General features: G+C 48.1%; 1 protein-coding gene across 1 annotated transcript; it reads right to left on the bottom strand.

The window, feature by feature from the left end:
- Positions 1-1531: 1531 nt before the first annotated feature.
- Positions 1532-13084, bottom strand: CCDC25 (coiled-coil domain containing 25). Its single transcript, XM_075048857.1, has 9 exons — positions 12952-13084; positions 10082-10129; positions 9269-9308; positions 6689-6740; positions 6107-6182; positions 5436-5539; positions 4103-4305; positions 2988-3033; positions 1532-1587 (listed from the first exon to the last, which is right to left on the bottom strand). The coding sequence occupies exons 1-9, from the start codon at positions 12974-12976 to the stop codon at positions 1558-1560; spliced, it is 624 nt and encodes a 207-aa protein (XP_074904958.1). The 5' UTR covers positions 12977-13084; the 3' UTR covers positions 1532-1557.
- Between the last annotated feature and the right edge of the window lie 813 nt (positions 13085-13897).

Raw genomic sequence — 13897 nt, forward strand, 5'->3', positions numbered from 1 at the left:
TGGCGCAGCGGAGGGAGGTACTGGAGACGGGGTCCCCCCAGCTCCTCGCCCCCCCAGGCTCAGGTCAGCCTGAGCTGAGACAGGACACCCTGCTCTTCCTCCCAGCAAGGAACTGGGGGGCTGACAAGGGCCTGGACCCCCTCGCCCTCCCCAGTCCCAACCCCACACCCTCAGGACCCAGAGGGAAGATGCTGGGAAGCACATCAAATAAGTTTAAATGCATTATTGGGACTTGCCCGTGTAGCAGGGTAGGTTTTTTTCTCCTGCAATAATTCAGTAATTCTGTGATGAGACTTAAGGTCTCTTCAGTTGGTTAAGGAGCGCTTCCCTTTTGCCTATTCCACCCCCCCAAAATCCACTGCTGCACCAGGAGACATCCTTGCTTCGCACCAGGGAGAAGCAAGGGCAGAGGCAGAGGGGCTTTTCCTGCACCTCCTGTCCGGCCGAGGCTGCAGGCGAGTTTGCAGCATCCAGAGATGCACCCCAAAACCAGACTTTCATAGACTTTTGCTGTCCCCCCTCAGCACGGCTGTGCTCTGTGTGGCTTTCTGCTGCCTGAGGAGACACTGCGCGGACCCTCACAGCTCTGCTCCTTCTCAGAGGCATGAGCACACCAGGTAACTCCCACCTAGCAGCACATTTTATCAGCATGGTATGAATTTAATTGTGACATATATACAGGTGCTGCAAGGATTATCGCGACCGTTTTGTACAGACTTATCCACAAAACCTTACAGAGGGCTCAGGCAAGAGCTCTAGCCTGGACAGGTGCAGACGCCGCGCAAAACTCAACTCTTCTTCACAAACTTCTCTCTCCAGAGAAGGTTTCCAAGGAACAGCCCAGGAATCGAGCATAATTTAAAAGAAAATACACCGTGGGGCTATTCTCATTCTGTGCTAAAGGCACATATCACAGCCAGTGGTCATGCTCATGTAGGCTGCAACAACAGCCGAGCTCAGCCTTCATCATCTGTAGCTCTGTATTAAATGAGGAGCCACCAGATTTACTGCCAGCAAGGGCTGGGGAGGCCTGCAGAGCAGCTGTGAGCTTGTCCAAATTTACACCCTCCAACTGTAGAGGGATCCCCCAGCTTTGCTGACCATCGCCAGCATGAAGAGAAGAGTTACACAGTTGGCAGCGCCACATTCGTGTACAAACCGAGTTAATAGCAACTGTTTCCGAGTCACTCCGCTGCCAGGACAGCGGTGAGACAGCACGAATTTGTTTTCCTTTCTTTAAATCTCGTTGGATTAGAAGCTACACCAATCCCTTCCCTAGAATAAATATCATTGTCTTTGTAGAACTGAAACATCAATTCTGCTTCCTTCCACCCACGTCCCTGAAAAAAGAGATGTACGTGCAGACATATAGATCTTCTCCCTTTAGAAGCTGTCCATGGCACAGAGCTGGTTAGGCTGCTGGGAGAACCAACCAGGTTCTGAAGAAATGGAGTCAGAGTTCACTTTTTGGGTTTTTTTTTTTTGGCATTCTTAGCGATGGTGACATATTAAGACATCCCAAACCACCTCATGATTGAGAAAGGAGAGAGACTTTATTTACATAAAGTCATCTGAATCGTTGCCATCCTGTGGAAAGAAAGACAAATCAGGATCATTGTGCACATTAAAATGGAAAATGGTGAAATGGTGCATTCAGCAGGATTTCAGAATTGCCATTTATTCTGGTTTCCTGCCATTTCGGTACAAACACCATGAAATCAGACCAAACGGATGCTCAACAGCTCTGGAGCAGGAACAGCTCTGTGTGAGGCTCTGTGTTGTGAAACAGCAGTTGCTATTTGCTGTCCCTGCGATGTATCACTTCCCTGAAACTGCAGCCCATCTGCTGCGATCTGGGAGGAACCAGAGAACAGGCTCTCACCAGCAGCTTTGTGGACCATCTCCGTATCACAACCTGAGCTTCTTTCTGACTCAGGAGAAGGAAAGCAGTCTGGCACCATGCTGGGGTCAGGTACAGAGAGGAGGAGACTCCCTGCACAGCATTTCCACCACACCTCTCCCTGGCAAGTGTCACTAACTGGGCACAGCCTGCTTGTTCATGTCAGGAGATGCTTATACGTCAACCCAGTTCAAGTTTCAAAGGGGATCTGCATGCCAACCAGGAGGAAAATCAAGGATTCTTGAAAACCACACACTCCTCTAAGCAGTTAGTCAGGAACTAGGATACGAAAGGTGGATTTTAAACTGAGGGTCACTCAGAGGAGCTCCAAGATCCATTCACTCAAGGTCCCACCAAGGATGAAGCTGCAGACATGCCAGACCTCAGGCAAAGCACAGATGCATCCAGTGCACACCAGGGCCTCTTCTGAACTTCAGCCCCCAGCCCTCCTGTGACCCACCTCCTCATTTCCCTCCTGCTGGCCTGCGCTCCTCTCCATTTTAGCTCCTTTTCCACCGTCAGACTGCAGCCATGTTATACTGCTTCAGTCCCAGGCCAACACCTGCTTGCTCTCCGCAAGCACATCCCTTCAAGCTTCTTCTTCTGCCCCTCAGCACCTATATTCATCCCTCCCCAAACTGTTGTCCTTACACCTCCAGTTTACTTCTTATTAAAAATGTGCATTTTCCCCCCTCCCTTGAAGTAACAAGGTGGCATATGCAGGTCGTGGTTGCCATTAGGGAGACCTCCTCTGCTCACGAGCCAGGTTATGCCTGAACAGCTCACAAGGAGAGTCAAGCCTGGTGCCCCACTTCAGACTCCATCTGTTCTTTCACTTGGGTGGGAAGGGGACTGGGAGGACTTTGCACACACTTTGAGCAGCACAGACTCGTCCTGGCTGACATATAAGCAATAGGGCCCTCTCGGAAAGTGGAGGAAAGTGACAGTGTCCTTCACCGAGAAGGGGTGACAGAGATGTGCTCTGTCATGCAGGAGTCACCAAAACCAGACTGCAATGCGGGAGCTGTACCATCACGATCCTGCATTGAATTTCAGCTGTCTGAAAGGTTTCTGTGGGCAGTCTTACCTGATTGGAGGACATGTTCTCAGCCTTCATTAAGGATGAGTAGCTCCTGGAAGAGAAATTACATTATCTTGCACAATACATTTTCAAAACCCACCAACAGAGAGGCGTTTTGATAAAACAGGACCAAGTAACAGAAAAACAAATTTTCTTCCTTTTGGAACTCAGGCAGGCTGGACCTGTATTTGCTTATCTCATACTCTTTGGCTAATTAAAACAACCAGACAAAGCCCAGGCACTATGCAGACTCCTCCACATATTTGTTCTGGAACTACCAGCTAGATCATCCCAGGAAGTAGAAAATCCTTTACTTTGGGGGATGGCCAAGAGGCAGCTCTGGGGCGAGGTTAAATAAGCAGGCAGGCCCCTTACTCTGTAGCACAGACGTGCCTGCTGGTGACTTCTCCCCAGTTTAGTTTGCTTCTCTAAGCTCTCCTTTCTGACCTCTACATGTGTTGAATCACTCACAAAATCCCAAGTTTTTCAAATTCTGGTTTCACTGTCATTTACAGATAAACAAAACTTACTAAAGCTTAAAAGCAAGTTTTTGGGGCAAGCCAGTGGATACATCCAGTGCTGTACGGGGCCGTCAGTACCAAGGAACAAGCTCACGCATGCTGTGGTATGGACAGAAAGGTCAATATGACATTTCAAAACACCACCTCTCATTCTGTGTTTAAAGGAGCGTGCGACTGAGGATTCACACATGTTTTAGTTAACATCAGTGATGCAAGAGGAAGCTGAAGAACTCTAGCAAAGGCTCAGTGCTTTCCAAGGCTCATGCAAAGTTGGAAGCAATTGCTCCCATCCCAATGACAGAGAGTGCCAAGCTGCTTGCCCAATTTCACCCAAGTTAGGGACAGGTTTCAAAAAACTCAGTCCTTTCTTTTAACAATGGTTTAACATCCAGGTTTATTTTAGGAGAAATGGGGAAAACGCATTTATTCTAAAGACAAAGGAAATCACTGGGCCATGCAGACGTCTATGCCAGAGCAGGTCAGCTGAACACTGAGTAATGCCAAGCCAACTATTAAACAGAAACTGCTGACCCATGACTCCCTCCCAGCACCAATGAAAACTGCAATAGTTAGAAGTTGGCACTACAATTTATTACTTACCTAAGTTCTTCCAGCTCTTTCTTCTTCTTCATCTCTTCCTTTTCCTTCCGCTTCATCTCTTGGATCTGGGCTTTTTTCTCATTTCTCTCCTCTCTGTCCCTGGCTTCCTTCTCAGCCGCCAGGTCTGGGAAGCGCTCCACTTTTGTCTTCTCTAGCCGGTTCAGGATCTCGTTCACCTTCTTCTCCACTGTCAGCATTTTCACCTTTGGAGTGCAAAAAACTGTGATCCTTATAAAAAAATACTTTTATTCTGGCACTTTCTCAACGGAAAGAAAACACCCTATTTCCACTTTACACATGGCTGAATCCCACAAAAACAGATGCTAAGGAAAATCACTGCCACCAAGGCCTATTCAGCAGGTTGTGTAACAGCAAAAAAAGGCCCACTCCCAACACTCAGAAGCACATAGCTAATAAGCATAAGCATTGCTAAGTACATAACCATTAATAATTTTGTTTCTTGGCACATGCCTCAACAAAGAAGCCAAGAGACAAGAACCAGTCTCTGCCAATTCCTGAAGAGGTGGCATGAAGTCTCTGCAGACCCATTTCGGAAAGAGAAGCTCATGCGCTCCTTGTTGACTGCAGGGGTTTTAGCATTTCTTGCCCTGGTACAGACCTGTTCTAGTCAAACAACTGCACCCCTAGAGAGCCTTCTCTCCCAGCAGCCAAGCTACATAACTACAATTTAAGCATAACATTATCTGTGGATACTAGGTCAGGCTCGGGAATAGCTTAGTACACTGGCTTGACCCTACACCAAAGCTAAGCAGCTTGGCCTTTTAACAGGTTTAACAAATTCAGAGGCAGCACCAGGGTGAGACAGCTCTCGGAGCAGAGACAGTAGAGTGAGCACAGCGTCAGACACCCCCAGGACCCCACACAGCCCTCCTTTGCCCAGCAAGTTCAAGCCCTGAGCCCTTCCAGAGGTGTGGTTACAGTACTGTCTGTGAGCTGATCCAAAGTGACTGCTCATATGCAGGCTCTTCAGCTGGGGTAAGAGATGATTTCAGTGGAGATAAATTCAAAAGGATAGCACAGACTAACACATGATACCATTCGGCATCAGCAAAGACTCATCAGCTACACGGTGCTGCAGTTTGGAAACACATACTGCACAGGCTACACTCTGCTACAGGCCAATGCTCAACCACAGATTTTCAGGTGACGTACAGGCAAGTCCAAACATGCTCCTGGGATCTCTCTTAGGCTTCAAGAGTGGACGATTCCCTGGCTTTAGGGCAAACGCTGAAGACAAACCACCCAGCTCCTAACACGGAAACGTTACAGTCTGCCACCAGGTCACCGTCACTGGCTTACAGCAAACACTTACATCCTTCTGCCTGTGAAAGCCAATCTGCCCCACATCCATGTCTGCAGTCTTCTTCAGGTTAGTCCATGGCGTGTATACCACGTTGACGTTGTTCATCTTGCAACCTAGGAAGCGAGGGAAAAGGGAAACATTTCAGTTCTCTCCCTGCTGAAAGAGGTCTTAGAGCCTTCTGTGAACATGGAAACACTGGCAGTTATTCTTGTCACAAACATTACTAGCTAGGCAAGAAAGACAAAAACGGAGAAGCCCTTCCAGTGTTACAGTGAAACGGAAGAACACCACGACATCATTTTCTGCAGTAACATGAGCGCTGCAGCAGTGTTAACGAACTCCAGATGGAGACCGTCTTTGCCAGAAGAGTGATTACTATGGAAGGGGGCCCCAAGGTGGTGTTAGAGAAGAGACTGCAAGGCCTCCTTGGCTCAGACAGTAATATGGAGGCACAAACAGGAATTTCTGAGATTTAAAATTCCTCCTTACAAAAGTGTAACAGGCAGACCCAGCAGCTGCAAGCGACATCTGCTTCCTGTAAGACCCGCTGGCACAGGCTTAACAGAGAGCACCACAGCATAAATGTCACAAGTGTTTGATCCAAAAAAACCACACGCTTGTGTGGACCAGAAACACTCGCCGCAAACACCTCACACCGATTTCCCGGGAATCGGTATTACCTTGAATGCTATTCGCCTTCACTAGATGGGCACAGTCTATCAAAACTTCTTTAGGAATGTCATCCACCGTCTGCCCCTGTGACAGAGCAAGGCAACGTGAGCGGCTTGCGGCAGGGGGCTGTAGGGACTGATGAGCACACAAAAGCCAGGAAGCAGGGCATGATTATCTACAAACACAGCCAAGACCTCTACACTTCACATTTTACAAGACTGGAGTCTTCTGTGGCATTTGTGAGGAGAGGCTTGAAGCACTACGAGCGACTTGCAACCTGTTTTTCTCAAAGGTATCCTCATTTAGTGGGTGATGGTTCCTAGACTTACGGCTGGTGTCACGCCAGAAATCAATTGTTCTGTTGGGCCACGTTATACTTCCTGCTCCTCCCCACGTTATTTGGTTAACGGAGGCTGTAAATTCAGTCTCCCCACACTGGTGGTTACCTGCACCCTGAGGGAGCCCTGCAGACTGTAGCAGTTCACGTAAGCAAAGATGGTCTCTTGCGCAGGAATCACTGCAGAATGGGCACGTGCAGTTCTTATGCGAGTGAATATTAATGTTTTTAAATGTACGCGTCACAGGATTACCTTGTGTAACCGAAGGTACACATGCGCGGAAGAGAGCTTATCCACATGAAACCTACAGAATAAAAAAAAGCACATTTAACAGAGGGTAAGAGAGGGTGATCTGTTCTGAAAGATTTACTTCCTAACAAGTGACAAAATAGCCACTCCATGGATGACTAAAGTATAGAAATGTTCATGTTTAAAAGCAGGCAAGGGAGTCAGAGCCTATCCTTCAAGAAACATGAGTCCTCTCAATGGGAGACTGAAAAAATAAAAACCCATTCCCCCTCCCTTTTTTTCTTTTAAACGTTATACTACATGCAGGCAACACTCACAGCATGAGCCTGCGTATGTGGTGTTTTGATCTGTCTATTTATTCTTAAGAGGAACAGCAAACTCGTGAACTCTGCAGCAGGCACTGCTTCACCACTTACATGACTAGCCTCAACATCATAGAGTAAAAAATCCCCCAAATTTCTCACTGGTCAGTACTAATGGAGCAGCCCAGTGCTCTGCCTCCAACAGCGGGAACAGGCGATGCTGCCTGGGAAGTTTACCGTGCCTAGTGGTTTCAGTGGGTACCAGTCCCAACAGCAGGTGAACACCAGTTCTGCATTCACTTCATTCACTGTCTCCAAGATTTCATAAGCCTCGATCACCCTGCCTCCCCACCAGACTGAAGAGAGGTCTCCACTCCAGTCCATCCTTACAGCACAGCTGTTCATCTCCTCAATGGCTCCAGCTGCCCTTCTCCAGACCTCTTCTAACTTGACTGTGTTTTTACCATAATCATCTATTTTTTAAGCCTCTGTCCTGATCAACACTCACTCCAACCCTGCAGACTTCCAAGGACAGAGGCGGGGAACTGATCTCATGTTACCTCCCAACCTTTCTTTCCACCACTTCCTTTTTAATATAACTGGACTTTTTCCTTCCTGCTGCAAGACAGAAAACACTCCAGCACCAACACATGAACTCTCACTTGTACCTCCTGAGCCTCCTACCCCAGCTCCACTGGATCCCTCTTAAAGATAAGTCTAAAAAGTGCCAGATGCCATTAGAACAATTCCCAGGAGGCCTCTGCAAGAGGACCTAGGATATTTTGTTGAGATGGCACCAGGATACAAAAAAACCAACATAGATGTCAGTGTGAGCTACAAGATACAAAAGAGGTGGGAAAAGATGACTTTCATGGTTCAGGCAATTTGAGAATGAATCTCAAGGTCATTCCTAAATAACAGTGTAGACATACCTTAAATTATGTAGTGATAGGACAAACATGAGACAGAAAATTAATGTGATACTGCCACAACAGTGTGTTATTCAGCTGAAGTACAATCTCTTCTGCTAGAAAAGAAAAAATATTCCCTTGCCAGTTAGCTGACTGCTGACGAAACATCCTCTACAGAGTGTGTTAGATACTACCTATTCAAGCTTCAGTCCTACCAAGACATCTCAGCTCATCCTGGCAGAAGACGCCTTGAAGAGCGAGGAGCACAATCCACATGGTGCTTCTTGTTAGAAACTGTTAGCAAAGGAGAGGGCGGCAACTGTGATACAGCTGGTCTGTGCAATAGTGCCTGGAAGCAAGCTAACTCCTTCCTAAACATCTCTCAAACCTTATCAGTTTGGAAACTTTATGGACTAATCCAGCCAGCAAAGATGCTGTGAATTGCTGCTAACAGGTTTGGGAACTCCCCTGCCCTTGTTTTCTCTTCAGATGAGACCTTGTGAGCCAAAACCAACCCACACATGACAGAGCGCTTCCTTTTGCCTGCCTGGCCAAAGCTCTAGCAGGTCTGCTTAAAGCAGACACGGCTTTCACCTGGCAGGAATCAAAATATCAAACTCCTCCGCTCCCGCTCACCAACTGCAACTCCTGAGATGGCGACAGCTGTTTTAGAGGACAGGCCAGTACATGCCCACAGCACACACAGGGGTGACACAGAGGAAAAGGCACTGGGAGACAACAGACAGTTTTCTCTAGGCACAGCATTTACTGTTGCTTAAAAAACTTCTGGCTCCATCCCCAGGCCCCGTCTGCCCCGTGATTTCACATGTTGATGCCTCCACTCTGCCTGTCCTCTGTTAGCCTTTTGGTTTTGCTGGTTTCGCTTCTCTGTGTGTGTGGACATCCAGGATCTGATACTCTTGCTTGACTCAGGAGGTGTGCTCTCTTACAAATACCAAGCTGCCCTTCTCCTTTAACTCTGCTCATTTCCCAAACACAGAAAGAGTAACAGCAAGCTAGCACCTATATTCTGAAACATAAATATCCATGTATGGAGTTATTCAGGTTATTGCTACTCCAGCAGCTCCATGCATAGAAAAACCCCCAAAAGCTTCACAAAGGGGCCAGCTCCTATGATGAACAAAGCGGGGGGCGGTCAAGGGGGAGGTGCAGGGGAATGAATTCAGAATCAGTGGGGTCCCAACAGCTGCACCCAGGTCTTCTTCAATCCACCTCCACCCTGGGATTGTATTTAAACTGCTAAGTGGCCTTGGAAAAAAAGAGACTCTACAGTGCCTGTGGAAGCAAAAGGGTTGTTACAATCATTTGACTCGGATGCATAATGAAAGGCAATTTGTTTCAGCACCTACCAGATATCTTCAGGCCAGCCATACTTTATTAGATCTTCATCTGTAGGAATAAAAGCATCAATGAGCAAAGCCCAGGACCTCATCAACAACAAATCCAACTACCTGTCGAGCAGGAATCCTCTGCTGTTGGTCAGCCACTGCATGGCAACTGAACCGAAAGAAAAAAGGGTTTTAATGCTGCACCTGTTTGCTCCACGTATGGCAGAAACAGGTAAGCCAGGAACACCTCCACCATGTAATTTTGAAATTTTTAAGTGAAAATATGTTTCTTCAAATATTGATCTAATGGGGGGAGACTTTCAGGGCAAATCTTCAAAACAGCCACACTAACACTCTTCCCTTGGAGTAAGACACCCGGTTTCACATCAACTACTGATGTGGAAACAGGAAGAGCAGCAGAACCGTAACCTTTACCGTGGGGGAAAGGATGGGCATAGGAAACCTACAGAGTACGAATGCTCACTGGAGAGGGCAAAAATACAGACTGAGCAGGGAAATGGAAGACTGGTTTGTAAAAAGTTATCAAACGCAACCCGAAAAACAGTATTTTTCTCTAGACAGATTTTTTTTTCCCAGTGAATTTAGTTTTCACTTGTATTTGAAGGCAGTTACACTGTCTAGTGGATTTACAAAATTTATTTATCTTAAATAAAAGTAACACAGTGGATTTCAGAGGGGTAAGTCAGAATCACTTGCAAGGATGAACAAGTTTTCAAACAATATATTGAATTAACACATACAAAGACATCCTTTCAAAATGACCTTAAATCCCCACAAATCTAAATCTAAGCCGTTAGGCAATAATGTACTTACTTTCGTACTTATCTTTTCCCATGTAAATGGTGTAAACGGAAGGAACAACTGAGGGATAGAAAGAGGAAAACAAATCAAAAGGGGTTTGGACAAACTGTGCAAGGAATGACAAACGCACCAGTCTTGGTCACAGAAATTAGAATGAAAACTGCTCCATCCATCCATCCATCCATCCATCCATCCCACTTCTCTCCTGGGGGCCGAAGGAAGATGGTTTTGCATTTCTTCCAGATTTTGTCCCAAATGCTTCAACAGACCTTGGAATGTGGCATTTCCACTGCTTTCCATGGAAGATTATCCAGCAAGGAACAGCCTTCTGGGCAAAACCCCCTCAACATCCAGGTGGTTCAGAGTGTATCTGTGTAATTGTACAATCTGTTCAATTAAGCACATGTCTGGAGCCAGAAAGGCTGACATTGTATTTACAGTCTGGGATGAACATTCTGTAGGGACTTGAGTGAAACAGCTCATCCCAAAGTACCAGAAGCCCAATGTGAACCTCCTCCAGGTAGCCTGGGAGGATTAAAATTCACAACACAATGGAAAGACCGAAGTTCCATAAACTCATTTGGCTCATCTGTGCCCTGCTGGGACACGTAGTGTCCTTCTCTTCTTTAGGGCTCCTTCCATCAGGCAGTAAAGACACTGCCAATTCTGGGAAACCAAGCAAGTGTCCCTTCAGTGTCTCGACTGAAGGCCAGCACAGCTGGGAGATGGACACAGAGCAGTTAAGAGGGTGCTACAGTCAGGGAAGTCCTGTTGCAGAAATCACTGAGCAGCCTGCTTAAAAAACATGCTCTGTTCTTGTATGTGGCAGCAGGGAAATCTCAATTTCACAGCAACACTATCTACCAGATTGTCACGTTTCCAGCTTCTACAATTTTTAACAATTATCTTGTGCGTGAGCAAATGCTGCAGCTACAGTTACAAGCCTCAGCGCTGCACTGAAATTTAGCTGTTCTTCACGAGGACCTACAGCACCTGTGCACTTCAGCACAAAGAATTACTGACAGCGGGTTTTCCGCAGACGGCTTCACACCGTAACAGCCAGTGGCTGAAACAACCTGCTGCAGCAACACAGATTTGCGTTTTTCATATATTGTTGCAGAACAAACAGAATTCTCTAAAGCAACTCACAAATTAAGGACTAAGAGCAAACAAACGAAAGGGAGGTGACCAAATCTGCCTGCAAAAAGCATCTTTTGAAAATATGGTGTCTAACCTCATATTTTCAAAGTCACTAAAATAGCAGACACACTTCACTTACGTGCTACCACTCTGGCAGTGAAATGACTTGGATCCCAAACTGCTTACTGACCCAGTCCTTTCTGAGGGCATTTTTATTAGAAATCCAACATCACTAGCACAAAGCCCAGATGACACTTTTCAGTTTAGTAATGAGGTAATAAGAAATGGAAATTCAAAAATATGAAAGGATTATATGCCTGTGGGAGTTAAGGTTGGGAAAAAATCCACCTTGGACACATAGGAGAGTCCAGAGAATGTGAGATCATTGTGACTACAGGCACTACCCATAAGCGTAAAATTAAATGCTCGAAAATAAAATTGCATTAGTGATGGTTCTGTGAAAATGAAGCTCATCCTGCCAAAACAGCGGGGGAACACTAACATAACCAAAGAGGAGATTACTTAAAACCCATATGATTTAACACACATTAGTAACAGTGCAACGGATGTTAGGCAAACGGTAATAGCCTTATTGTAGACCTCTCTCTGGCAGCAAAACTGATTATAATGCGTCAGAAACCCTCTTGCAGAACTAGCATTTAAAAACCAAAGGAGACTGTTCACATCATTGGCAGAGTTAACTGCAGCTTGTCTGCTCCTAGTACCCCCCGAGGTACCGTACACGTCTACCAGGCTCTTTCCTCCCCACTAAAAGGGAAGTCCAGGAAAGTCTCTGAACTTCTCCCTAACAGCCTCCAGATAAGCAGAAAATGTTTCCATCCAAGTGCTGGGTTAAGTGATCAACACAGCCAGTGCATCTGTTCACTGAGGGTGTAAAGGGCCTGACTTGCCACAACAGAGGAAGAAAAGGGTTTCAACCAATCCCAAGAACAAATTTATTTAAGAAACATTCACAAGACTGTTAAGTCTTGCCTTGTCCAAGGAAAATCAAGCAGCCAGACACTCAAATCCTTCTCACTACGGAACTTTCTCTCTAGAATGGAGAAAAGCTATGCTATAAAATTTAGCTTGTGGATACAGTGGGTAAGGGGTAAAAACCACACTGAAACTTTCACAAACAGTTTATACACTGGTGAAATGCCTGGGGGCACACCAGAAAGGAATATTCCTGTACTACCCTCCCTATCATCAGCCCATACTGCATCAAACCACAGATTTCTGATGCTTCAGAAGTGGCCAACCTTTTCATATGGGCAAGAAAAATGGATCTGTCTATATTAAAGGAAAAATAATGAGACAATTTATGCATTAAGCCTTCCCACAAACTCCCGACGGCAGCACACTTGAGAAAACTTTTCAGAAGTCACTCACCGGTACTGCTATTCATTCAAGGCTGTTAGCAACCACTACTAAGAGGCTCCTCAGCTCAGGGAACCTCGTAGCTCCTAAAACGAGTTTAAGTTGTAGCCGATTTCGGCCCAAACCGTGTCCTTTACACCCAACCCCGGGCGCTCGCAAAAAAGGCACCGGCAGGACTAACAGGCTGCTCAGAGGAGTAGGGGCAGGAGGACGTGCCGTTACCGGACGGCCCCGCTCTCTGAGGAACCGGCCGGGGGCGCGGCCCGGTGCTCCCCTCACAGCGGCGGGACCCGGCCCGTCACAGACCGGCCCTCCCCCCGCAGGCACTAAGGCCTCTAGCCGCTCTCCCCTCACCCACTCACCGTTGGAGGTGAAGTAAAACACCATAGCGGCGGCTCCTCAGCCCGCCCGGCCCGGGGCTCCACACGGCTGCCGCTCTCCCGCTCCAGCAGCGCCTGAGCGACGGCGGGGGCGGAAACGAGCAGGGCGCATGCGCACGGGAGGATCGCGCATGCGCAGTGCGGGGCGAACGCTGGCTCCCACCCTCTACGCATGCGCCGACTCTCCGGGCGGTGAAGCCAGAAAGAGCATTGCGCACGCGCAATATTCCCGGGAGGCGACGGCACGGGCAGTTCGGCGCATGCGCGTTATGCCCCAGCAGTGCTGGCGCGCCATGTCGCGCATGCGCAATGCCGCGGCTCGCCGCTTCCCGCCGTGTGCGCATGCGCAGGGCTCAGTGCGGCAGGGCCAGCTGAGGGGCATGTGGGTGCAGTTTATTTTATTTTATTTTTCCTGGATACGCGTAAATGTCCCTGGGAGCGTGCCTGGGGGCCAAGGGAGGACCTCAGCGGGGGGGCCTCCATGGAGCTGCCGCCGCCCTGTCACCTCTCACAGGCCATTTAAGAGCAAAGACACTGCTGGGCACCCCCTAACCGCCCCCTTAACCTTTGCAAACGCCTCTCGAGTCACTCCATCCCCTGTTATGCCCAAATCCCCGCCTTGAGCCTCCCGCCCCGCGCGCCGCCCCGCGCATGGACTACAACTCCCATCAGCCCCCGCGCGCCTACCCTCCCCACCCCCCGCAGCGCGGAGGCGGCTCTGCCCTCGCGAGGCACGCTGGGAGTTGGAGTCCCCCTGGGAGGAGCGGTGTGGGGGGAGCGTGGCGAGTTCTGCCACCTGATTGGCTGTAAAACGGATAGGGCGGGCGCAGAGCGGCGCGCAGCAGCTAGGCCAATGGAGATGAAATACAGCGTGAGTGACGAGGCTCTCGGCCAATGGTAAGGGGAAGGGCGGGCAGGCGGGAGAAGG

Source organism: Buteo buteo, chromosome 17 (assembly GCF_964188355.1).
Source record: "Buteo buteo chromosome 17, bButBut1.hap1.1, whole genome shotgun sequence".
Taxonomy (NCBI): domain Eukaryota; kingdom Metazoa; phylum Chordata; class Aves; order Accipitriformes; family Accipitridae; genus Buteo; species Buteo buteo.

Coding starts and splice junctions, on each gene's coding strand:
- CCDC25 (XM_075048857.1), bottom strand. CDS start 12,976: ATGGTGTTTTACTTCACCTCCAACG. Junction 10,130..12,951: donor GTTTTACTTCACCTCCAACG/GTGAGTGGGTGA, acceptor TCTATCCCTCAG/TTGTTCCTTCCGTTTACACC. Junction 9,309..10,081: donor GGGAAAAGATAAGTACGAAA/GTAAGTACATTA, acceptor TTATTCCTACAG/ATGAAGATCTAATAAAGTAT.